Below are 25,319 nucleotides of genomic sequence, written 5' to 3' on the forward strand. Positions count from 1 at the left end.
AACCCGCTGGAGTAACTCTTCTTCTTTGCGCTCTCCTCCTCTTCCTCGCCAACAACGCGCAGGAAGACTTCGTTAAGCGTTGTTGGGCTGACTGAGTAGTACTCGAGAGCCAGCTCCGTGCGGTTCGACTCGAGGAGTTGGATGAGGCCTGGGATGCCGCCGAGGTTGCAAGGTAGCAAGGTCCCAGTCTCATCTGGGATAGACGCGACTAAAAACAAGGCCACTTAAGCGCCTTTCTAAACCCGCTAGAGTAACTCTTCTTCTTTGCGCTCTCCTCCTCTTCCTCGCCAACGACGCGCAGGAAGACTTCGTCAAGCGTTGTGGGGCTGACCGAGTAGTACTCGAGAGCCAGCTCCGTGCGGTTCGACTCGAGGAGTTGGATGAGGCCTGGGATGCCGCCGAGGTCAGTGGACTGTGTGCGCACGAGCTGGACGTTGTCCTCGGCGTGAGACTTTTCGATGCTGACGTCGTCGCTGGCGGGGCTGGTGGGGACAGTGTCGTGCTCGCCCTTGGCGGCCTTGAGCACTTTGAATCTGAGTTGCCCGTGGCCGCCGCCTCGGGATCCCCACTTGTCCATTTGGACGCCGGGAATTCTGCGGCGGACCCACTCTTTGCAGGCTTCCATCTCCTCTTCTGTCGTCTCGGGCGCGCTCTTCAAGACAAGTTGGACTACCCAGGCGTCGCCGTACTGATCGCCGAGCTGTCCAACGGTGCCGAGCGCCAGCATCTTTCTCTTCATGATACCAACTCTTGTCGCCAGCTTGTCCGCTTCCTCCATAGAGTGCGTTGTAATCAGCAACGCACGTCCTGGCGCGGCAACACCGAGGAGCGTACGCCACATGACACGCTTAGCTGCAGCGTCCATGCCAGATGATGGCTCGTCGAGGAGCAGAACAGAGGGGTTGCCCATGAGTGCTATGCCCAAGGACAGCTTCCTCTTGTTACCGCCAGAAAGCTTGGATGCAAGACGGGTTTGGAATCTTGCAAGACCAGTGGCCTGTAAGATGGCATTGACGGAGGACTGGGGATCTGGTACGCCACGGGCGCGTGCGTAAAAGTATAGGTGCTCGGTCACGGTCATGGTGTCCATGGCGTCGAACTGCGGACACACACCAAGGTGACCACGAGCGGCGGCGCGCTTTGAGATGATGGAAATGTCTTCGATAAGAACATCACCGCCACCGTTGATGTGTGTTGTCGGATGAATGTCGCCGCGGATGAGGGAGATGGTTGAAGACTTTCCTGCACCGTTGGGGCCGAGGAGACCGAAGACTTGACCTTGGGGAATGCCAAAGCTGATGTCATTGACGGCGTGGTTGGATCCGAAGGTCTTGTGCAGATGGAGCACGCGTAGGCTATCCTTGGACTGCTCAGTGCGTGCCGTCTCAGCTGCGACAGCAGACGGAATCGTCTCCAGGTTCTCCTCGCCATGCTTCTGACGGCTGTTTGCGCGGTTAAAGAAAGGCGGTCTGTAGCCGGAGTCCCACCAGACGAGGATGACGAAGAGGAGAATAGCTTGCACGGTGAGGTATAGGATTGGACCGCCGTATACCTGAAGCTTGCCGGGGTAGCTTGGGATCTGGCTGCCATCGCAAAGGACGCTGAAGGAGTTGAGTGAAAGCAACTGTGTCCTGAGGAGGCTCCCAGATGGTGCGATGAGCGACCATGTCCAGTGGAAGATGTCGATCCAGTCATCGATCTTGTAAGCGGGAGCATACGTGAGAATGGCCATGTAGCCAATGAAGTAGATCAGGTACAGTGAAACCATGCCTCCAGCGGCGAAGGCAAAGGCTGCAAGCTGCGACGTCACTACGATGGAGATGAGGTACGAGAACAAGATCGCAGTGAGACCGTAGAGAGCAAACACGACGAACAGGTATCCAGGTCCGTAAAAGGCATCGGAGGCTCCAACGAATATCGCCGTAGTTACAGCAGCGATGATCAGAACGAAGATGAAGTCGAACGCAGTGTAGGCCAACCACAGCGGTACAGCTCGGATACCGTTGCTGTAATGCAGCGCTCGGACTTTCCTCAAACGCTCTTGGGTCGGGTACAGCGCAAACAGTGCTGGGAAGACGCACATGGCCAGACCGAAGTACAGCGTGAGCTGCAAGGTGTCGCCCATGCTAGGCGCAAAGGGAACAGCAAACTGCTGGTACTGCGTCGAGATGGGAATGTTGGAGAGTACGTTGTCGAGGGTGTTGAGGGTGATGAGACCACCGACCACGCTTCCACTTCCGAGATAGGCCATGACGGTGGGCTCATTCTCACGAATGAAGAAACCACCGGGCGTGATGTTGCGGAACTGGGTCTGCACGTAGTCGTTGAACTCGTCCAGAGTTTCCACAATGTGGAAGCTGTTGTTGTTGATGCCGGATCGCTGAACGATTGTAGAAATGGCATCGCCTAGGAGACTTGATGGACCGATGGGAATCAGCGGGATCGCATCCGTGCTCGCGAGAGTGTACACGGTAGGATCGTTGGCGTTCGCTCCAGGGTCGCAGCCGACCGCGACGTAATCCTTGAGGAAGAGCGTGACTAGGCCGGCAGCAATGATTGGAAGCAGCAAAGCGAAAACGTAGGGCCAGAAGTTGCGTCGAAGGATTGTCCAGCGCTTGTGCATCAAGATGAGGGTCTGCTTGCCCATCGACGTACCTCGACCCTTACCCATCTCGAGCCCTTTATCAACGTCAGAGGCGTGGTCCGAGGGATGGTCAGCACCCTTGCTCACAGCCATGACAGCTTGCTGCTCGTTGGCATCCATAAGGTTATGCTCTTTCACTTCTTCGGCCATCGCAAGGAACACGTCCTCCAGTGTGGGCCCGACGATATCGTAGTTCTTGACGCCCTTGGATCGAAGAACGTCGACGAAGTGAGTCGCAGGTAGAGCGTCTGGGAACCAGTACTGAACCATGTCTGCTGACGGCGCTGGCTTCTTTGTAGCACCTGCTGGCGGAGCGACGACTGCATCTCGCGGGTAGGTGACGTGGTATCCTGCGCCAACTTCGTGCTTGAGCTGGACCGAAGTACCCTTTGTCTTCAACACGCCTCGTGAGAGGATCGCAATGTAGTCTGCAAGCACGTCTGCTTCGTCGAGGAAGTGAGTGGTGAGGAGGAAAGTGCGATCGCCTCGCTCTGCAAGCAGAATCTCCCAAATCTTTCTGCGCGAGAGAGGGTCAAGGCCGGAGGAGACTTCGTCAACGCAGCACACCTTGCTTCCACCCGTGAACATCATAGCGAGCTGCAGCTTCCTCTTTTGACCTCCTGAGAGCGTGCTCGATCGGGCTTTGATCTTGTGCCCGAGATCACAGGCGCGGATCAGGTCCTCGATAGTGTCTTTTGTGTCAACCTTGCCGGTCGATTTAAGTTGGTTGAAGATGCGAACATGCTCGTACACATTCAGTTCGTCCCACATGACATTCTTCTGGGGACACAAGCCGAGGCCTCCCGTGCCATCCATCTCAATGGAACCACTGGTGATGGTGTTCAGACCTGCGATAGCGTCGAGGGTCGTTGACTTTCCGCTACCGTTGGCACCTAAGAGAACCATGATTTGGCCCTTGCGTGCTTTGATGCTGAAGTCGTCGACAGCAATGACCGTCTCCGGGGGCTTGAGTCCAATCTTAGCTAGAAGGTTTCTTCGGAACCAGCTTGGTGCCCAGTGCTTGGAGAAGTTGGTCAAGATGATGTTGTGGTCGGGAGAATCAGTAGTCGTCTTGCGATCCGCAGAGACGGTACCGTACAACCATCGCTCTACGAGTGCGCCGAGGAAGGGGTACACGAGTGTCTGTATGATGAGGAACACCCAGAAGACGATTCCAGGCGTTGACCAGACATGATCCTCGTACGCTGGAGCGCCTTGACCCAGGTTCGCACCAGCAAGTTCACGTTCGAACCGAGCGATCCAGACGATGAAGAAGACGTAGTTGATGGACGGAAAGATCAGACTAAGGACGTAGACTGCCGAGGTGCTGAAGGGGCCTGCAACCTGTGCAATGATGGCGAGGAGGATCGGAATGATGACGATGGTGATGCCGGAAAGTTGAGCTTTGCGGAAGAAGGCAGCGCCGAAGATGGAGAAGCTGGTCAGGGACAGACCAGCGAGGATGTGGAAGATGACCAGGATGCCTGCGTTGGAGGACCTGAAAGCAAGAGCCCACACAATCAGGCCCATGATGACCCAGCCGGGAAAGTAGATGACGTCAAAGGCGATGTGGTTCGCCAGAAGACGGGCAAACTGAGTGTGCCACGCCTTCTTCGCGGGAGACATGGCTTCCACGAGCTGCGAGATTCCGCGCTCTCGTTCGTCGGCCATCTGCCCCGTCAGCTGATAGGTAACACCACAGACGCCAATGTACAGCGCTGCGCCCATGATGTTGATGAGCGCGCCCATGTACAGAACCCGGATGCGCTCGTCTCTCTCCTCCTGCGTGCGCTCGGTGTACGGGAATGCGTGGATGGCGGGTATGGCTCGAGCGGTGGCGGTGGCGGTGGCGGTGGCGATGGCGGTGGCGGTGGGATCCAGATCCAGGCTCGCAATCGTCTCGTCCACGGCGCGCTGCAAGGGCAGGATGTAGATCTGCACATCGTTGTCCTGCTGGTCGACGTAGATTTGCGATCCGAGGACGCTGTCGGCCCTGAGCGTGTAGTTCCATGCCGGCCCAGGGCCTTGGTCGGGGCTCGAGTGGAAGTTGACTGCGCCGAAACAGGTGCTCGCGCCTCGCAGTGAGCCGGCGCACGTGGTGAGAAGGTCCAGCTCTTGGTCGAGGGTGATGGCCTGCAGTCCGGCGTCACGGACTTGGCTGGAGAGTTGGCCGATGACGTGCTCGATTTGGCCGCCTGTGTATCCGTTGTGGACGAAGACGACCTTGTCGCGGCCGCCTGTTGCTGCGGCGAGGGCGTCGGGGAAGGACCGAATGGGGGTGGCGTTGCCGATGCCGTACTGAGAAGGGGGGATGAAGAAGTTCTTTGCGTACGTGATGAAGAACATCTACGCCGTGTCAGCTGTGCTCAGACCGCAGGACGCGACACACGCACGAAGATGATGGGCGCCCAGAATGCGCGGACGCTCGTGAAGAACCATTGCCGCCATGCGACGATGAGCAGCGTCTTCTTTGTGAGGATCCACGTCTGGCTGAGGATCGCCATGTTGCCCTTGGCCGGGCTCTGGCTGCTGTGAAGGCGGTTTCGGTGTTGATTGCAGATTACGAGATGGCTGCGGCACCCATGCTTCCAGCACGATGGGGGGGTATCAGGACGATGGATGAGACTTCCAGCACTCCGGGATATCAGGACGATGGATGAGACTTCCAGCACTCCGGGCTATCAGCACGATGAATGAGACTTGAAGCACTCCGGGGTATCAGGACGATGGATGAGACTTCCAGCACTCCGGGATATCAGCACGATGGATGAGACTTCCAGCACTCCGGGCTATCAGCACGATGAATGAGACTTGAAGCACTCCGGGGTATCAGGACGATGGATGAGACTTCCAGCACTCCGGGATATCAGCACGATGGATGAGACTTCCAGCACTCCGGGATATCAGCACGATGGATGGGAGACTTCGCACGATGGATGGGAGACTTCGCACGATGGATGGGAGACTTCGCACGATGGATGGGAGACTTCGCACGATGGATGGGGAGAGAGTCAAGAGCAACATGCAGAAAGCGAGTCACCCAAGAGCTTCGCCAGCAGGACGTGTCAAGAGTCAAGACCATGTCGCCTCCAGACTCCAGACAAGACCCACGCATGCGACTGCCAAGCGGCGACGTCTTGTCGTCGTCTTCATTTGCCTCGCGCCACGCCCCAGACCAGGCAAGCTGTTGGAAGCGGCTCGATATTCTCCCGCCATCCAAGCGCCGCGGCCCGTCGAGCGGCGAATGAGAGCACGATGCGCCCCGACTCCCGACGCCCGACGGGCAGCTGCCGTCCGAGTGATGGGGAAGGTGCAAACCGCCTTTCTCCCATTCCGAGCAACGTACAAGCAGATGCGCTGATGTTGATGATCAGATCTGCCTTGAGTCTCTCTCTCACTTGCCAGCAGTCGGTGAGTCTTGCGCAGCGGCATCGACCTCGGCATCCTGCTTGTCGCAGCCTCGCCTAGAATGCCCAGCCGCCGAGTGCAGCGCTCCATTGGAAAAGGAAGAAATTGCGATGCCAATCTCCCTCGACACGCCTCGCTTAAACGGCTGCGCCTCGTGCTGCACGGCAACGACTGCAAATGCGCGTCATCGATTATCGGGCCTTGAGCTCGGCCTGTGCAAACGCCGACAACGCTGGAGCTAGTGCACGTGAAGCAACACATGCACTCTCGATAGGCTCCGTTTGTACTTGGGAAGCCAAAACTGGCCTCATCTACCCAAAGATGCATCTTGTGTCTTTCCATACTTTTGCAATGTCTCCGATGCCTTGAGCGACTTTGATAACCCCTTGTTAGATCACCCATCACTAGGACTCACCTATCACTAGAAACCACCTATTACTTAGAATCACCCATCACTAGAACTCACCTATCACTAGAAACCACCTATTACTAGAAATCACCTATCACTAGAAACCACCTGTCACTAGAACTCACCCATCACTAGAACACACCCATCACTAGAACACACCCATCACTAGAAATCACCCATCACTAGAAATCACCCATCACTAGAACACACCCATAACTAGAACACACCCATCACTAGAACACACCCATCACTAGAAATCACCCATCACTAGAACACACCCATCACTAGAAATCACCCATCACTAGAAATCACCCATCACTAGAACACACCCATCACTAGAAATCACCCATCACTAGAAATCACCCATCACTAGAAATCACTCATCACTAGAAATCACTCATCACTAGAAACCACAGAAGCCTCTGCAACGTTGTCAAAGAGAAAGAGATCGAATCATCAAGGCCACATAGCCGGAATCGCCCAGGCCCACGAACGCCGTGGAGACACACCACGCTGCATCCACACCGAAACTCGCATCCTCACGACCGCACCCAGGAGCCTGCCGACCCACCAGATAGCACCGTCGCCACTCCTTCCATCGACCCAGGAGCCTGCCAACGCCAAGCAGCCAGACAAAACCCAGCTCGCAAGCACGCCCGTCGTATACATACACGTCATCTCAAGGCCAGAGCACCACCACGCAGTGCCCAGTCGTCTACTCCGCTTGTGTGAGACGTCCTCCCGCAGATCTGAACGTGCCCCTTTGGGCCCCTTTGGGTGGAGAGAATGCACCACGCACCGCTACCTACTCCTCATCTGGCCGCGGGTTCTCGTACTCTACGATCAACTCGTCGTCGGAGCCAATCTCCATCTCGCCGGACTCGAGAGAGCGGAGATCTGGAGCCACCGTCGGCGAGGGAGGAGCAGGTGCGGGGTGGGGAGAGGAGAAGAGATAGTCGAGGAGACGGCGGAGGAAAGAGACGAGGCGGGAGAGGAGAGAGGGTGACGGGTGCGAGAGAGGGGGCAAGTCGAGGAGGAGCGTAGTGCTGTATTTCGTCAGTGGATGATCGGAGTAGGAGAATACAGAAGAGTGCGCAAGCACGAAGGAGTCAACGATGCGCTATGCTGCAGATGCGCTGCAGCTTGACGCAAAAATTTAGGGCGTGCTTGAACCCATCGGCCACCACGTACGGATCAAATTCACTCCCGCTCCACTCATCCTCCAGCGGGGACCAAGCTGAATCAGCCACGACCACGGCCTCCGACGCGCAACGCGGCAGCTGCTTGCTCACGACCCGCAGGTCCGACGACCCGTGGAGCGGGAGGAAGCCCTCTGGCAGAGGAAAGGAGCGGCGCGGCCAGGGATCGAACGGGGCCAGATGCTCGAGCGCTTCTGGGCTGTTGGAGGGGTGGAGAGGGGCCGGGTTTTCGTCTCGGCGGTAAGGCATTGTGGTTGGAGGGCTTTGGTAGTGGAGAGGTAAAGAGGGTTTGGTGGAGAGGTAAAGAAGGTTTGTTGCAGTGCATCGGAGAATACAGTGTGACTTTGAGAAAGTTCGTCGATCTGAGAAGAGAGCGGATAGAGGCTGCGGAGCGATCTCTCGTAGTGGGCGAGGTTTTGCACCATGTCAGTGAAGGTGAAGCAGACTCGACCGCTTCACTCCGAGCTCGCGCACATGGGAACCAAATACAACGCTCACAATAGTACCGAGTGAGCTGTAGGGGACCCATATCACCGTTTCACTCTTTCACAGCGGGCTCACATGGGCTGGAGGCAGTTGATGCCATCGAAAGGCTTACCTCTCGAGCACTGAGAGAGCTCGAGGGCAGCCATAGCCCAGAGCCCAGCATCGAGCTTGCTGACGAGGAGCAGAGATAGATCTCGAGCACGCACTTTTTCACACAGACGATACAAGAGATTCACTGTACAGCTAGCAACCGCTGGAGCATTATGAAAACACCCAAGACCAGCAGGACACGCGGATTCAACGCCACCAGCACGTCTGCAGCCCCTCGAACGTGGAAAGTCGATCCAACTCCTCTCCAACAAGCCAGACAAGCCAGCAAGATCAAGAAGAGAAGCGGACGAGCAAAGCTCATTGGAAATGGATTACTCGTCCCGACCCAAGCAACGGCAACGAGTACCAACGCTTCGACTCATTCATTCGCAGCGTGTAGTGCAGAAACCCGAGCATACTACAACCTTCTGTAGAGAAGCAGTTCTCGGGATGGGATCGGGTGGCAATCGAAAAGCACGCACCTGTGAAGAAGAAATGAAAGTTTTTGGAGGGGAGGCTTTCGTTGTTATGAAATGGCCTGGATGTGAACATCCGTGCTCTCACACAATCTTTTTCATTGGAATTCTCAGCTCGCGTGAGGGCGCAAGGAAGAAGAGTCTTCGGAGCTGGGCATGTGAACAGTGAACGTGGAAAATCAATCAAGTGCGTTGTGGAACTCGACTGTTCATAGACATCAGGATCGTCTCCTGGCTGCTTGGGTATTTGAGCTCGTGGTCGAATCATATGCTCAGTGACATCATGTAGCGTTGTGTGCAGCTCGATGAGTCCACGATTGCACTTGATGTGACTCGGCGACGTAAAATACGGTCTAAATACCTGTGGAAACGTCTTGCAAGATGAGATAGTCCAACGATGCCAATGCCGGTTGTCCTGAGGGAGCAGGATACAACCGCTCGCTTTACCTCTATTCTTTTCTCTCCACCGCTCTGGAAAGGAAACGTAAGCACCTCCATAGATTGAGGCACTCATGGAGACCTGCGGGCCGGGTCGATCACGCGCATTGCACTTCGCGCATGATTGAGTCTCGACCTACAATACTTGGAAAAGGTCTGGACCGCATAAGTTTTGATTCACGCATGCTACTGTTGTTCTTGTGCTGCTCAGAGCGCTCCTATGAGCTAGCAAGACACTTCGCCTACATTTTTTCGTTGACTGCTCCAGCTGCTGGGCTTCTGAAGAAGAGACTCGTTTTTCCATCAATGTGTTCAATTGCTAAGCATACTTTGAAACTGACACTATATTTCGAAACCCATTCGCGGTACTTCGCTTTGTGGTAGTAAGATATGGCGAATCGTCTCATCCAGCGAAACCCAGCGCAGGAATGCGAGAAGGTGGATGGACTTGGAAGTCTGGTCACCCACATGAAAACTGACTAGCTGATTATCTGATTATTGATAGGGTGACGTAGTACTGATGGGTCATGGACCCGGCGCAGCGTTGTCGCTTCACATCGCACACGACAGTTTCACTGTCCCCGTTGGGAACTCTCCAGTGCAAAACGCTTCCTCAAAACACAATGTTCCCTTCCACATCCTCACCATGGCGTTCTAATCCCTCATTGAACCCTCGTTCGAACAAGCCGGGCACCCTTTTGAAAGTAGTCGCTCTCAGTACAGCAACGAAACCCAACGACGCCAGGCTGAACAACATCCGTTTCTCAACCCGGCACTTATTCTTCGGTCCCGCATCCCCAGTTTCGACACCCTGAGTACACCGACAGCAACTATACAACCAACAACCTCGAGCACCACAGTTCACCAGAGGGCACCGAACCTTCGCATTCGACGTTCCCCCGAAGCGGAGCAAGAAGCCTATTCACACCACCATCAAGAAGGACGGTTCCTTTCGCTTTGACCAAGCTCCGTTCACAGCGAGTCTTCATTGCATGAGCGCCCTGGTCTGGCCCAATACATACGCACACCACGTCATGCCAGAGCTCACCAAGCTCAACGCTCGCGCATACGATTCCTTTCTTGAGTAGACTTCCCGGAAGATTATCATCGATCGCATTGGTAGTGGTAGCATCTGTACGGATAGGGATGTATTCCGGACTCGGTCGAAGTTTTCAATGAGTAGGCGCTGACATACCACGCGGACAGCTGGATTTTTACTGGGGAGTTCTAGAGTCCTGGAGATTGATTCGACTGCGCGGAAGATTTGAGAGACTTGGTATGGCTGAGCATTCGTCGTTACAGGATGGTATTCTCGCCAGCGAGCTGATAGAACATCATCGAGATTCGCCACGTCATCAGATAAACTGTACATTACACATCTCTCGGGTTTCTGTGAAGCATGTAAAGATAGGGGAAAGGTTGAAGCCCAAGCAGATAGACATCTGTATGCGAAGGAAAGAAACCACCGAAGACGAGAAATCGGGGTGACACTCGATCTCTGAACACCAGACGGTGTGCGAAGAACCTCCATCATTCCTACTGTTTCTTTACTGCAGCAACTGGAGGACAAAGGAGGCGATCGAGCAGCTCTCATACAACACAGGGGCTATAAACGACCATCATCTGAGCTAATTTCCTCTCTACCGTGTCAGGCTCCACGTACCGTAGTCACAGGGTGTGTCTTCCAAGGTCCATCGAAGCCTGAACTGACCTCAAGTTTGTGTACTCTACAGCTTCACGCGACAGAAAACTCACCCCAGATGCCGAAGATGTCGTAATCTGCAACACAGTCGAACTCAACTGCGGTAGCGAAACATGCGGCGAGCGCAAGCTCGAGACCTCCTGCGTCACCGGAGTATTATTGAGCCAGGAATCCACGTTGAGCCGAGCTCACCACCACCCATCTCCAATCCTCGCCATTCATTTCCCGCTCCACCTCGTTTTCCAGCCCTCGCATCTTCCCGCCTCGCTCCCAAAAAACAGAGCTCCGCCATCTCACAGATCCCAGCAGTCGAAGACACCACAGAGTACGATCCCAACGGAACCATGCACACCCTCGACCGAGCACCGCGCCCTTGTTACCATCAAGTGCAAACACCCAGCATCCATTGTGAAGGAGACTGGATGCACCACAGCCTCCACTCACTCCCTACCGCCGCGGTCTCCAAGCACAAAGACACAAGTGTCATCGCACAGATGGAAATCCTCCTCTTGCTGCCATCCGGTTTCTACAACTCTTCAGACACCACATGCACGCTCTTCTTCGACGGGGCCATGGGCGTCGTTGGCGATGCCGCGTTCCTCGAGGAGGTCCTCACGCGCAGCATCCTGCAGTCTGAGTCACCGCTTCGAGCGCAGAGCGTTCCGGGTGTGGGGCTGCTACCTGAGATCTCCGAGTAACGGCGCGGGCAGTCTGTGATTGAGGGTGTTAATATCGATGCGGGTTTGTTTGGCTGTACTTACCGATGCTGGTGGGTTTTAGTCCTTCGATTTAGGAGCGTGAGATGGTGCTGATACGAAGGAAGCTCTGGGTGACTTGAACACGGCTGCTTTTTCTTGAATACAGTATGTTTGGGGCGCCGGTGGACTTTTAGGCTGATGTGGGCTAGAAACTAGGGACTGGAGATGCAACATTCACGAATAAGGAGATGGGGGGGAGATGTTGCGCTTTACTCGATGTCAGCATCTTGATGAGCTTCCCGTGGTACTTGGGCCGCCGCACACATCGCCAACAAGCTATCATTCTTGGCAGAAAATCGTAATAACGTCCTGGCTCTGAAGCCTGCGACGTAAAGAGCTACCCCACATCCTAAGAAGTAGCGTGCACAATGTCCGCCGTGTGGGTTATACATGTTTGAGCCTAGAATTCCTCTACTTGCACACTTGATAGACTCCAGACATGTTTTCAACGAAAGAAGCCAAACAACTTGTAAACTCAAGAAGCACAGTACCACCAAACCCATCAAAGCCATGTATGTGATGTTGTGAAGAAACCTCGCCAGAACGCAGGAAATAGTTGCAGCGCAAAAGGAAATGACCAGCGACCGTATCCCTTTCAGAAACATATTGCAACCTTTCATCAACTGCACTGCAGTGGTTCCATCTGCAGCGACGTCAAGCAAAGGAAAGACCCTCTACCCGATCCCTGATCCACGTGGACTATGCCTCGGGCAGCTGCGATGGTCCAAGCTGGGCTTCCTTGCAGAAAGCATCGTAGCAAGGTACATTTGGAGTATTTGGGGTCCTGTCCTTGTCGGCCATGAGCTTGAGGATGGCGTTTCCTCTCATGGTGCCCCCCTCCGGAATAGCAGGCGCTTCTACGATATTTGCATCTGCAGGCGCGGGCTCGTTGGTCTGCTCAACTATCCTGAATTCACCCGCGTCGGGAGCGGCGGTCTCTGATGCCTCAGGAGCGGGAGTAGAGTCTGAAGAGCTCGGCATCTCCGCCATCACCAGAGCTTTGCTATCGTCTATAGCAGGGCTGACGCTGTCAGAAGCGGACTTTTCGGTGTAGGCTTCTCCGGGTCTATGGGTTGGAGCGTTCGTGGCGTAACCAGTCTCGGTGGCGTAGCCAGTCTCGGCAACGGAGCCAGTCTCGGTGGCGGTTGACGAGAGGGTACAGGGTGGAGACTCAAACGGCGGGGCAGAGGTACAAGTATCGTAGCATCTGAATTTGTCAATGAGAGAATAGGTCCAGAAGCCGTATCTGACTGGGGAGTTTAAAAAGAACAGAAGGAGAACAATGAACTTACCCGCCCCACATCCGAGACACTTCACCGCAAACAGCTATGTAATCGATACATAGCCAAAGGGGAGAGCAGGTGCTGGAAGCGTTCATGCCCGTGGGAGTAGCAACTATCGAAGTCAAGGAAGGTGGAGTGGTGATAGAAGCTACTGCGTCACTATTTGTGGATGACGGGATGTCTTGCATAGAGTCTGGAGTTTGCGTAGGGTAGCCACCATCAACGCCGATAGGTGAGCTGGCGCTAGAGGAACATGGTGGAGCTGTGAAGGTGGGAATGTCCATGGCGCCGCCGGCACATTCAGTCCAACAGCTGTATGCAGGTCAGATGGAGGTCAATCCACAACTGATAGAACCATGTTATTTGCCGTCGCAAGGAAGGATGGACACATACCCGCCGTACTTCATGCCACATTCGTTAACGGCATCGTAGCACTTCCCCAGGCCACAGTCCCGCCTGGCAGGGCCCGACAACACTACACCCGACATAGTGAACGCGACGAAAAGCTCCACTCGCATTGTGACGATGGCAAAATAACGAAAACGGTAGTCACTAAAACGCTGGCTAGCGCTGTATGAGATGAGGTGAGCGTAGGTAGAATATAGACTTGCAATTGGTTACGGTGCTCCAGGCCGTCCAAGAACGGTGATCGGTACAAGAAATGTAAAGAGTGAGATTGTATCGCGGTGATCCAAATGCAATGGACAAGACCAACCTAAGTAGCCGTTGTCACAACATTAAATAGGGAACCTCTCGCTGATGCCTCACACCGGTGTTTGTATGCTCTTACTTCCTTAGCTGAAGGATCGAAAGATCTGCGCCGACTACAACGCGTCGACCCAAGTTCGTTGCTTCTAGTCTGGAACCTACGGTGACAGCCGCACACGATGGTGCCATTACACAAGGTTGTTTGCCATATCTTGAAGATGCGCTTTCTGAATTTAGGCATACGTAGCGAAGGTGGAAATGATGTGCGTAGAGTCAAAAGATACTGCGGCATGATATGGTAACAAGGACAAGGCTGTTTGGTCAGATCCGGCTGCAGTGTTCAGAACTACGAGCAACATTCCAGTGAGTAGATCAGATGTCACTGGGCTCAGCGAAGCTGCTCCAATTTCCGGACACATTCCAGAAGTGGTTCTTGTGCTGTGAGCTAAGACATGGAAGCATTTCCAGGTGTGGTAGGTCATGTTTGGGCGCTCAGCTAAGTTTGATGTAACGTACCATGAAACCCTCTATGCACGCTCTACATTGGGTTGTGAGCAGAGCTTTGCATCTGCCGTGACCGTCGTACCATGTGGCAGCCTGCGAGAAGCATTGAGAAGCGGTGAACATATGGTGAGTAGTGGGACACTGTAATCTTGACACTGTCCACGCCGAGGTCAATCATGTGATCTAATGCATTGACAACAAGGATCTTAACATAAGACAAGAACAGTCTAGAGAAAGGCTGTCACCGCCATGTTGATCAGGCGAAGAGTCACCATGCAAACAGGTATTAGCCGTGCACAACGTCTTGGGTTCCAGCTTTGATCCTTATTGTGGAAGACAGCTTGGGTTGCCAAGAAATGTTGAGAACCAGGGCGTTGTGAGATGCCGGAGATGCTGAAAGGAACCACTCTCCGTATCACAAAAGCCAGTAACGCCAGCTCTTGTAGAAAGTACGACCCCATGTTGGTCACCGAAAATTTGTCGTAGGGAAAAGTAGAACTGTCTTGCAAGACTCCACGGAACCAGTAAGACACACCAACACCATGTCGTACTCACACGGCGGGAACTGATTGCGTGCGGGCTCCCTAGTCTTGAGAAACTGGACGCATGACACCCAGCACAAAACAATTAGACAAGCCATGTGTTCGCTATCGTGTTTCGCGTGCGACCATCGGAAGTAATGACAAGAGGCAATGTCAGAGGAACCGGACCGATTAGGATAGTGTCGGTCGAGTTTCACTGATATGTAGCCAGAAAATCCTGCACTTGACGGAAAGCAATGCTGGTCGGGGTCTCCCCTGAATGGTGAGGACCAGTGGACTGAGCATCGTCTATCTGTCGTCAGGATCGACCGAATATTTGAACGTAGCAGCGTCACCTACTGAAGTAACAATGTGATACTGCCTACTTAGCCGCGCCTGTGTTGGGCATACCGTCTTCACAAGCCGTCTCGGTTGCCTTCACTCCTTGGTCTTTCGTACCAGCTTTCATGGCTGTAGTCTTTCTTCGGGCCGTCAACCTCGTACGTAATGCTGAATGCCTGCAATGTTGCACCGCGAAACTTGAATTCACACCCGCTCTTGTATGTATCTGGATCACACCAATGGTGCCCCTTGGCCATCCACCCGTGGTTCTCATCCGCCGGAGGGTAGAATTCCCACATGTTGAAGAAGGCCCCGGTAGTTTCTCCATCCTCGTCCGCGAACCAGGCTGTGATCTTATCGGTTGCCTCGTTATAGCGGTAGACGTAGCGGCGCGTAGCGGGGAAAGAGAAGCCATTGTCCATCTTGAAGATGCCCTCTTCGATGTAGAGATACTCGGCGGTATAGGTAGGATCGGTAGGATTGCGTGGATGGAAGTGTGCGGTACCCGTGAGTATGCCACCTGGCGTGGTGTTGCGGGTGGCGATCTTTCGACGAAGAGACCACACGCCTTGCATGGCACGAAAGACTGCTGCTGCGACGAATTTAGCGTCTTGGTCTGAGGACTTCAATACAGCAATGATCTCTTGCACGACAACATCAGCCTCTACGTCAGTACCAACACCTTGGTAGCGAGATGGGAAAGCAGGCCCTTTCTGGCCATTGAATCCCTCGTCTACTCGCTTGACGCCGGCTTCTCGTGCAAGCTCTTCGACAAGACCAACGTAGTCAGCCATCCAGAACTGCGGAACTTGTAAAGATCCCTCGAACCGCATCTTATGTCGCATACGCTCTGTTGTGTCGAGCTGATTCAGCGCAGCTCTAGTGGAGGTGTCAAGATCTCGAGGGGATTTGAACCATGTGTCGGCAATGAAGCGCGCCTGCATCTCCATAACACCCCAGTAGGGGCCCTCGTAGAAGCCGACAAACCCGAGTGTGGGAATATCGGAGAGAACAGAACCGCGAGTAACGAGAAAAGGTATGCGTGGGCAAGCGGCATCGGGGGAGAGGAAGCCTTTGGGTGTGTCGTGGATGTAATTGAGGTCGACCTTGTAACCTGTGGCTTCAATAATGCCAACAACGCTGGAGACCTCGCTTGTACTCTGCTCTTGGTTAGCACCGTAGTCTTTGACAATGTAACAGTCGCCAACTCACGCCTGGATGCTCGGACCACGGAGCTTTATGCCGCAGCACGATGTCGAACAAGCCGCCATCCTCCTTCTGCTGAACCTCATCTACCCAGCCTTGTACCGGTATAATCAGTCCACTCCTGACAAACTCAGTGTATGTATCGGTGATACCGCAATAACCGGGGTATTGCGTCTGTTCCGGCGCATACACGAGTGCTGAGCTACCGTATTCCCGCTGGTCGCCACCGATAACAGACCGCATGTAGTCATGTCCCTTCTTTGCTTTCTCAGGAGGAACAGTGGTGATGGAAGCAGATAATTCACCTTCACCGCGGCGCGATAAGTTGTAGAGGACAAGATCGATAGGAAGGAAACTTGGTGCTAGGTTGGCATTGTGCGACGAATCAATGTAGGGATTCTGAGGTAGGTAACGGGGAAGGCAATACAGAGGTCGGTTGATGATGTGATAGATTATGCTTTCCGAATGAGCAGGCTTGCTCTTGCCCGGCGAATTTTTGGCGTTCGAAATCTGTAAGGCAGCTTGAGCTGCAGCTTCTGACCCGCTGATCCCCCCGCCAATGACGGCAATCTTGCCGGGCTGCTGTGAGAGAGAAGGAAGGTCGCGAAACACTGAGGAGTGCTGTACATTGTTGAGGTTCTTGTGAGGTAGGGGAGTGAAGGTTCGACCAGGTTCGTCGAAAAATCCGCTCGCAACGACAAGGTAGTCGAACGTTTGCGTGCTCGATTGATGCGTTACCACATCGTACGTTGAGATTTGCCAGGTTTTCATGTCGTCAAGAATATCGGCGTTGACGACTTTGCGATTCACAAATATGCTTGACCTAAGGCCGAACTTATCCGTGTACTTTTCAAGATACCGACCAACTTGCCATGCCTTTGGAAATATCGGCGGGGTAGCAGGAGATGGAGCTCCAGTGACAGGATCTGAAAGATCCACGGATGACCATGAAAGATCCGGGAAGGCAACGGTGAAGCGGCTCAGGTTCGTCTTCATGTCTGGACTGCACTTGTCACCGTACTCGCCAGGCTGCGCTCTCCACATGCCGCCGACACGGTCTGCGGCTTCGTACACAGTCACAGCGTAGCCACCATGCTGTAGAAACGTCTTCGCCGCCACAAGGCCGGAGGGGCCTGCGCCCACGATGCAGACAGACCTCGTGAACGCCATGGTGCTGGCTGTTGAGTACGATGGTACGCCTTGCCTTGGTCAGTCTAACCCCCAAAGTACTCCAAGGGGAAATTAGACATACAGATGGAGCGATAGAGTGCAGTGGACAGGGTACTATGCGTGTGCAGACGGGTTGGAAGAAGAAGCGTATGGCGTTGAGGAGTTTGGGATGTGGACAGGTGCATGGGTGGGGCGTGGAAAGCGCGCTAGCAGAAGGCCCTCGGTTTTCAGCCAATGAGGAATAGCGTGCAAGTAGAAGGTTGAGATGGAGGGAAAGGAGAACGTGTACATTTCATTCATTCTGTAAGAAGCCCGGAGTTGATCAGGGTGCCTTTCATGGTTTGGAACTGGGTTTTGCCGGTCTGCAGTGGTCAGCTGAGGGCAGAACAATCGCAGGTGGGCATAGCGTACAGAGAGCAGATAACGTATATGGTCCTGCACAAGAAGGGTCAGAAAACAGCGTTCTCAGTATACATGACGTGTGTGTACATACCAGGTCAGTGACGTGACGGTGCTGTTCAAATTCCACCCTGGCGAACTGTCTCATGTCGGCCCTGGTGGCGGCGTCCGGTATGTTGTTGATGCTGCGAACAATGTCGCGCCACAGCGACAAGACCTTCTGTCGTTGTATGAACTAAGTGACAGAATCAGACCTATCTGACTACCAAAGACGGGGCGAAGCTCACATGGTCGAGGCCCAGGGGGCTCTTTCCGCGCGCACCCAGCCGTGAAGGCGGCTTTGCGGCTATTGTTGCATACCTGCGCAACATGCCCTCCTCAACGCCAGAGCGAGACAACAACCACGATGCAGGAGTGGGATAAGACAAGAGGCGGTGATCTGGGACGGTGCAAGATCATGTGCACGATGAGGCTCTGGCTGGCGATGCAAGCTGACGTAAGGAACAAGAACAAGCTAGACTCTGGGTGTCTTAGGCCGCAAACCCAGCCTTGCCAGCCTACCCAGCCTTGCCAGCCTTGCCAGCCTTGCCAGCCCTGTGATGGTTGCCCCACCGGCGCGTCTTCCCTGAAGCTCGACGCGTTCGCCATTGTAGCATCGCCAGTTTCTCCGCAACAGCCACGTGCCCATGGTCGGGCCTTGCACAAGCCGACTCGGTGCAACTGGAGAGCGTCATGTGTTTCGGACAGCGTGACTCGGATGGAGAGGGAGCGCCGCCCGGCACTCGCAGCAAAATGTACAACCCGAAGCTCAAGAGGAGAAGAAGCCACGCCGAAGCAGACCGTGCAGAGTTGCAGGATCGTCGAAAGCTCTTCAAATTCGACTCTACCGTCTCTACCGTCTCGACTCTCGCCAACAACCGGTCCATGTCCCCTGCGAAACTGCTCGGCCCACACCAACCTCCAAAGTTGCACTCTCCACCTACCACCGGCGGCCACAAGGCCTCCTTGCGCCCTCACGAACTTCAGACTCCTCAAAGCCCTCACAAGCCCGCCTCCTTCTCCTCAGAGCGCACGCTGCCTGTCTTGGGCATTCGCGACGACACCCCTCTCGAACACCGCACTTTGCTTATCGAATGCCTCTATGCGTCCGAAGACGTCGATCTTGCTTTTCATCCCGCCCTCCACTTCCAACTCTTGCGGTCGACGCACATGAAGAACGATGAGTTGGCCGTATGCTTCGACCTCATCTCGAAGACGTCACAACAGGACTACAAGGCCTCAAGCCGGGGCTGGCATCCCACCTGCAAAATGGAGGAAATGCAGGACAAGGAGATGATGTACCTCGTCGTACGACAGACAGAGGGCTACATGGGCTTCGAAAAGGTCGACGTGCAGAAGTCGGGCGCACAATACATAGGCGCTATCCTCGGCTTCCTGTCCTTCAAGCTCGAGTCCGAGGACGAGGAGCTGCACAAGATGAGGCCTGTGCTCTACATCTACGAGGTCCATCTCGATGACCGCTTGCGCAGACGAGGTCTTGGAGGACGAATCATGAAGTGGGCAGAGGACCAGGCTCGCTTGGCAAAGATTTCAAAGGCCATGTTGACCGTTTTCACGGCGAACGAGGGCGCAAGAAGAATGTATGAGAGAGAGGGCTATGGGAAGGACGAGAGTAGTCCAGAGGATAGGGTGACGAGGAGGAAGGTCATCAAGGCTGACTACATCATCATGAGTAAGGAGATTGCCTAGTCCTGCAGTCGTCACAGTGCATCTTCGGCGTTGGCGTTAGCGTTAGATACCCACGGTCTGGCAGGAGTTCCTCAGTAGCATGTAGCTTCACAATCACTATACAAGCCAGGGACTTAGGTGTCCACAACACAGCTGCATTGCAAATCCATAGGCTCGTTGCACAGTTGGATCTCGACAGAGCACTGGGTCAAGCCCAGAACGCTATCAGTAGGCCACTCGCAATCGCCGAACCTATTGCACCTGCCAGAGCCGACCTAAACGCTAGCTTGAAAGCTGTTGACACATGGTGCTTCCAGTTACCCCCCGCATTCCCCACCACGGTAGTCTGATCGTCGTCCTTAGATCTCCAGCATGTTGACAAACGTGACATTGCTATCCACAGCAACTGCAAGGCTGTAAAGTATACCGCCAGTGTCATCTCGATTGCTAGCAGGCCAGCTGACCACAATTCCAGTAACAAATCGCATGTTGTCGCAACATCCCTGCTCGCACCTTGAGCACTCACAACCCCGACCATCATCTCGTTCCCAATCTTCGACACATTCATCTCCTTTAACTTGCAGGAGGTTAGCTTTGCATCTGGGGAGACCTTCGATACACCATAGAGCGTCAATGCTGTTATCAAGGCCCATATCGCAGCGACAAGACAGTGCGTCCACCAAGACCTCTTCGTCTTCGTTTCTTCTACAGCCACCACATCCGGCTCTGCAGCTGGGTCTTCCAAGCTAGAAGCATGGGCTGGCTCAGGTGCTGATGGCATAGCGCTGTTCCGATCCAAAAAACTTGCAGCGTTATTTCGCCTCGGTGGCCCATTTGAGCTTGTCAGAGAGGAGGAACCGACTCTAATTTCCCTGTCGTCTTCGTTCAACATCTCGCCGGGCCTGCGACTGTGTTTTGAAGCGGTCGATTCGTGCAGCGGCTGTTCACCACTCCTTGTAGTGTCAGTGGCGGTGTCTGAGGGCCTTCGATGTGTTCCTGATACATCGAAGATCACAGTCTCTGGTAGTGTTCTAGCGTAAATCACGGAGTCGCGTTCCGGAGTGGAAGAAGCTGTTTCCGCCAAATCGATTGGTGATGCTGAATCCTGAGGGTCTCCAGCAGAATGATCCCCCAGCCTTCTCGAGTCTGGGACCCTGTCATCCGCTTTGATAGGATCTAGCTCAGCTGGTTGGATGTAGGCTGGAGGTAGTCTAGAATTCCTCATTCGCAAGGACGCTGACCGCGACACCGAAGCACGATCACCGAAGCTGGTGTAGTGCATCGCGTGAGGGCAGTCTTCCGATGATTCCATGTTTGCAGTGGAAGATGATGCTAAACTCTGGAGGCCTTCGGGGGTTACAAAGTTTCGAGGAAGGGTCTTGGAACCACGCGGGCTGCGGAACCAATTCGACCCTTCACGATTGCGAGATACGTCGAAGTTCTTGCGCAGCTTGAAGAGTCTCTGAGGGGTTGCGGAGATAGCCAGGCTGCTTGAACTCGCACCAGCGCCCAAAGGTTCTTCCGCAGTAGCAAGGAGGATGGAGTCAGCCGGCTCTTTTTGAGCCATTGGAATTTCACGTAGCCTTTGCTTGATCCTCTCAACTTTCGATGCGATCTCTCTGTCCGCTGTATCCATCGAGGATCCAGTGCCTGTCGAACTCCTGGCCATGGCCACAACATGTCCGTGAGACAAAGAAATTCCGCAATCTTCTTGTTCTTGTTGCTGCTTCCCCGTTTCGTGTGAAATCAGAGATCTTGCGGACTTTTTCGAACTTGCAGACCCATCTGTAGGCCGTTCTGAAGCCATGAAGGAATTTGTTTCTTCGTCTTCAACGTGGCTTTCATTTCCGCTTCGGAGGACTTCAAGCTTGTCTTCGCCGAAATCATGGCTTTGGTGTGCGGCTTTGAAGCCTTTTCGGCTATCGGAAGTCATCCCAGCCTCGGATGTTGATGTGGCGTTTTCATCGGTCTCTTGATCTGATGGAGGTCCCGAGATGTTTGCGAGATCCCCCTCTGCCTCCTCTCCAGCCACGCCTCCTGAGCATCTCAAGTACATGGAAGACGTTGTGGGCCGTTGGTCAAATGGGTATACGCTATCCAGGGAAACCGGGCGTTTTGTGCAAACGTTACACGAGAAACATGAACAAAAACACTCTTTTCCGAAATCGAACAAACCGGGCTCGGATCTCAAAGATCGCAAAAGCGACATCGAAGCATTCATATATTTCCCTTTCTCCCCTCTTCTTTCCACATCCTCACAGAACCCCTATCCTCAACCGCCCAACCTCCCAAGCTCACTGCGACGAATATTCAACTTGCTTCTAATTTTCAATACATTGTGGGGCCGCACCCTCTGGTCGAAACCACGTCAGCCACCCAAACCCCAACTCTCGCGGTCCGTGGGGGCAAGCTTACACAACGCACAGGTAAGGCAGTATCCCCTCTTCCTACCGAGATTCCGGGGATTTTCCAAGTGGAGATTGGTGACCCGAGCTCTACCCCGATGTGATGGTCTCCCAAGTATCCGGATTGCCGTTATCGAAGCGGGCTGCGGACAATTTCTTGATCGCTGGATGCTACTACGCAGAGGCCTTCCCATGTTACGTGACTGGGCGGAACCGAAAGTTCGGATGGATCCGGCCGTGCGGTGGGATCTCAGCGGGCGATCGGAAAGGCTGCAGCTCGGTCAGAGGCCCGGGCTGAGCTCTTGCACAGCGTATCGGCATCGCGTGGAGCATTCGAGGTGCTGTTGCGTCTGGGGACTCTTGCTTTTGCGTCGGTAGCGCCTGGTGGCGATATGCTGCTATAGGAATGGAATGAACGTACTCTTTAGAGGAGCGGGGGATATCTACATGGAAAGGAAAGATCATTCAACAAGTGCGCGAAATGAAAAACTGGAAAACGTAAATAGGGAAAAAGAGGTCGTTCTCGCAAAGCAGCTTCTGAGCTATCGCATTCTTTGGCCGTCGAGACCAGAGCCTCAAGATGGAATTTCGGGGGTTCGAAGAGTCCGGACCGTGTATTCAGGGGGTGGTGTGGACCCGTCCAACATTGCGGGTGTACCCAACACTGCATAAAGGGTCCAGTTGCAGATGTGGACAGTCGACCAGAGTCATGCAGATGATGCATCGGCTGGAGACCTACCGAACCTGCGAATTTGTAGACGCTCTAAGAGAAGCCTTTGCAACGAAGGGATGGCGTGGAAGAAGGAACGAATTTTCGATGCTTGGAAAGGGGAAATAGTGAAAGATTTTGATTGAAATAAGACGGAAGAAAAAGCGGACGGAAGAAAGCAGACAGAGCGCAACGTGCGAAAGGAAGCCAACCGTGCTACTCACCGGCACTGCCGTCTTCCCCCTGCCACCACTCGAAGAATCTTGGGGTCAGGAGCATACTCTGCTCGGTGGGACTGGATCCCTCCTCGTCACCACACAACCACTCCAGATACACCGGTGGCAAACCCAGACGCGTACCCTCAGTCCTTACATTGGAGTCAGGGGCCAACACGTACCGCTCGTCGCTGTTGCGGAAGCGGAAGTGCGACTGACCCAGCACACCCACGACCCACTGCATGGATAGTACGCCGTGCAGGAAGGCATGCAGAGGAGGGCAGAGAAGCGTACGTATGAGTTCTTCGGCGGTTGGACCAATCGGAGCAGGTATCTGAGTTGGTACCTCGAATCGACTGAAGTCTATGCTCAAAGCAGGGATGTTGCTGTTAAAGACAAACATTTCCATGGTGGCTTGGACTCTGTCCTCGGTTTCGCTATTCGTCCCGCCAAAGTGAATACCGGCGTTGACCTTCGCAGACTGCTTGTTTGAGTACTGACTATGCTCTAAGCTCGGCATAGCTTGCTCGCGAAGTCGGTATGGCGTAGGTGAACTCGAAGATGTCTGAATAGACAAGTTTTGGAAATGCGCTGTGATGTACCAATCGCAGGAGATATATCGAGGCGAGCGGGACGGCTGGTTGCCGTTGTGACTACTGGACATAATCAGTCGCGTGATAGAGGTATTTGGTGTGACCGTCGAGGTATAGACACACGGACGAGAGTGTGGTCGGTAGTATGTTCGGCAGGTCTAGAGTGCAACGGCAGCCGAAGTAAATAGCAGAGACCGTCTTGCTTGCCTTGTGCACGAGACAACACTGCACCACACACACGATGAACCAACGCCCTGCATCGATTAGCATGGAGTGGTTTGACAACACCAGCATGATGTATATACATACCCAACCCATGCACTGTGCAAAGGCTGAGTTGGTCGATCAGCAGTTAGGGGTATGTTGGCTAGCGTCAAACTTGCAGAATCCGTGTTCACCTTCTGAACAGTGCTATTGTTTGTCACCTCGCCCTTATCCAACATGCGGTGTGATCCATGTGCGCAGCGTTGCTGCCTTTCTTCTACCCTATTGCGCCTGCAGTTGGTGTCTTACCATCTTCCGTCTTTTTGTCTTTTCGAAACCCCGTTCATATTCTAAACTCTCCTCCCGCGATGAAACAGGTCGCGGCGTCGCTCATTCCCTTGTTTCTGACGCTGGTCGCCTTTCCTTTTGCTGGGGCACAGCGAGCGTGCAACAATGCCCCTGAGTTGTGTTCCACGCCGTACGATCAGATCACGCATCTCGGAGCGCATGACTCGCCATTTCTGCGCGATGCTTCGACAGGCTTTTCCTCATTCGGCAACCAGTTCTTCAACAGCACCGTACAGCTTGACGCTGGCGTCCGACTGCTCACAGCTCAGGTCCATGTCGCCTCCAATGCGGACACGCAAGCCCGAGAGTTACACCTCTGCCATACGACATGCGGAATGTTCGATGTCGGACTCTTCAAGGACTGGCTCTGGGAGATTCGCTCATGGATGGACTTGAACCCAAACGAGGTGATCACACTGGTGTTGGTGAATATGGAAGGCATCGATGCCCGAGAGCTTCAGGGAGAGTACTCGAAAGCCGACATCGCGCATTACGGCTATGTTCCTGCGGACATCAGTAAAGCACCTCCGCCATCGAGCGAGTTCAAAAAGACGTGGCCAACGCTCGGAGAGATGCTCGACAAGGGGGAACGACTCGTCACTTTTGTCAACGCAATCAACCCGGACAAGGCCAATGCACCGTATCTCCTCAACGAGTTCGACTTTGTATGGGAAAATGCATACGATGTGCGAGACGCGGTGCAATTTGCTTGCAAGCCTGACCGACCCTCCAACACGACGACGATCCAACAAGAGCGCGACTCTGGCAAGCTGTTCCTGATGAACCACATGCTTTACTGGTCGCAGGCAATGAACATCCAAGTCCCTGACATCCGCAATATCAACGAGACGAACTCATGGGATGGCATAGGTGGCCTTGGCACGCATATGACGCTGTGTGGAGGCCTAGTCGCGCGACAGCCGACGTTTGTGCTTGTCGATTTCTTCAACGTTGGGCCGGCGATCAAGGCAGTGGATAACTTCAATGGGGTGGATGCACCAGTTGGGCGCAGGAATGTGACCACGCAGGTCATTGAAGGCGGCGCAGGCATGAGCTACGTCAGCGGTAGTGAGAAGAAGAAGAAGGGCGATGCGTGGGTCGCGCTGGTCGTGGCCCTGGTTGGCATTGTTGTTTGTATGTGAGCCGAGGAGGTGGCTGTAGACAGTGAAAGAATGGACACGTGAGCGCAGTATCAGAATAGCCGACCACTTGTGATTTGGGGCCTGGCGATTGGAAGCTGAGATGGATACGCGCTGATGAAGGTGTGGGGGCTGCGTGCGGTGCGGAGTTCTCGGGGGTGCCAAGAGTGAAGTTTGCTTTGTTTGCACTTCCGCTGCACTGCACCCGCCGAAAGTTGATGCCGACAACATCATC

General features: G+C 54.2%; 10 protein-coding genes across 10 annotated transcripts, besides 2 other annotated features; 3 read left to right on the forward strand and 7 right to left on the reverse strand.

Annotated features, from left to right (window-relative positions):
* Positions 1-208: 208 nt before the first annotated feature.
* On the reverse strand, positions 209-5,148 carry EKO05_0007993 (uncharacterized protein; the record flags this gene model as incomplete). Its single annotated transcript, XM_038941249.2, has 2 exons — positions 209-4,990; positions 5,038-5,148. 2 exons carry the CDS (start codon positions 5,146-5,148, stop codon positions 209-211), a joined length of 4,893 nt encoding a protein of 1,630 aa, XP_038796465.2.
* Positions 4,476-4,518: a tandem repeat.
* Positions 5,149-7,570: 2,422 nt separating the features above from the next.
* EKO05_0007994 (uncharacterized protein) lies at positions 7,571-7,909 on the reverse strand (the record flags this gene model as incomplete). The annotated part of the gene is made up of 1 exon (XM_059637178.1): positions 7,571-7,909. One exon carries the CDS (start codon positions 7,907-7,909, stop codon positions 7,571-7,573), a length of 339 nt encoding a protein of 112 aa, XP_059493161.1.
* A 3,056-nt stretch (positions 7,910-10,965) lies between these two features.
* EKO05_0007995 (uncharacterized protein) lies at positions 10,966-11,550 on the forward strand (the record flags this gene model as incomplete). The annotated part of the gene is made up of 1 exon (XM_038946419.1): positions 10,966-11,550. One exon carries the CDS (start codon positions 10,966-10,968, stop codon positions 11,548-11,550), a length of 585 nt encoding a protein of 194 aa, XP_038796466.1.
* A 759-nt stretch (positions 11,551-12,309) lies between these two features.
* Positions 12,310-13,381, reverse strand: EKO05_0007996 (uncharacterized protein; the record flags this gene model as incomplete). The annotated part of the gene is made up of 3 exons (XM_059637179.1): positions 12,310-12,817; positions 12,903-13,205; positions 13,287-13,381. 3 exons carry the CDS (start codon positions 13,379-13,381, stop codon positions 12,310-12,312), a joined length of 906 nt encoding a protein of 301 aa, XP_059493162.1.
* Positions 13,382-15,042: 1,661 nt separating this feature from the next.
* Positions 15,043-17,344, reverse strand: EKO05_0007997 (uncharacterized protein; the record flags this gene model as incomplete). The annotated part of the gene is made up of 2 exons (XM_038941519.2): positions 15,043-16,128; positions 16,181-17,344. 2 exons carry the CDS (start codon positions 17,342-17,344, stop codon positions 15,043-15,045), a joined length of 2,250 nt encoding a protein of 749 aa, XP_038796468.2.
* Positions 17,345-17,640: 296 nt separating this feature from the next.
* Positions 17,641-18,114, reverse strand: EKO05_0007998 (uncharacterized protein; the record flags this gene model as incomplete). The annotated part of the gene is made up of 4 exons (XM_038941360.1): positions 17,641-17,706; positions 17,756-17,779; positions 17,838-17,978; positions 18,031-18,114. 4 exons carry the CDS (start codon positions 18,112-18,114, stop codon positions 17,641-17,643), a joined length of 315 nt encoding a protein of 104 aa, XP_038796469.1.
* Positions 18,115-18,286: 172 nt separating this feature from the next.
* Positions 18,287-18,337: a tandem repeat.
* A 138-nt stretch (positions 18,338-18,475) lies between these two features.
* On the forward strand, positions 18,476-19,492 carry EKO05_0007999 (N-terminal L-serine N(alpha)-acetyltransferase NatD; the record flags this gene model as incomplete). The annotated part of the gene is made up of 1 exon (XM_038946420.2): positions 18,476-19,492. One exon carries the CDS (start codon positions 18,476-18,478, stop codon positions 19,490-19,492), a length of 1,017 nt encoding a protein of 338 aa, XP_038796470.2.
* A 923-nt stretch (positions 19,493-20,415) lies between these two features.
* Positions 20,416-21,527, reverse strand: EKO05_0008000 (uncharacterized protein; the record flags this gene model as incomplete). Its single annotated transcript, XM_059637180.1, has 2 exons — positions 20,416-20,424; positions 20,475-21,527. The coding sequence occupies 2 exons, from the start codon at positions 21,525-21,527 to the stop codon at positions 20,416-20,418; spliced, it is 1,062 nt and encodes a 353-aa protein (XP_059493163.1).
* Positions 21,528-22,801: 1,274 nt separating this feature from the next.
* Positions 22,802-23,464, reverse strand: EKO05_0008001 (uncharacterized protein; the record flags this gene model as incomplete). The annotated part of the gene is made up of 1 exon (XM_038946422.1): positions 22,802-23,464. The coding sequence occupies one exon, from the start codon at positions 23,462-23,464 to the stop codon at positions 22,802-22,804; it is 663 nt and encodes a 220-aa protein (XP_038796472.1).
* A 501-nt stretch (positions 23,465-23,965) lies between these two features.
* Positions 23,966-25,087, forward strand: EKO05_0008002 (uncharacterized protein; the record flags this gene model as incomplete). Its single annotated transcript, XM_038946423.1, has 1 exon — positions 23,966-25,087. One exon carries the CDS (start codon positions 23,966-23,968, stop codon positions 25,085-25,087), a length of 1,122 nt encoding a protein of 373 aa, XP_038796473.1.
* Positions 25,088-25,319: the final 232 nt, after the last annotated feature.

This window comes from Ascochyta rabiei, chromosome 14, assembly GCF_004011695.2.
Source record: "Ascochyta rabiei chromosome 14, complete sequence".
NCBI lineage: Eukaryota > Fungi > Ascomycota > Dothideomycetes > Pleosporales > Didymellaceae > Ascochyta > Ascochyta rabiei.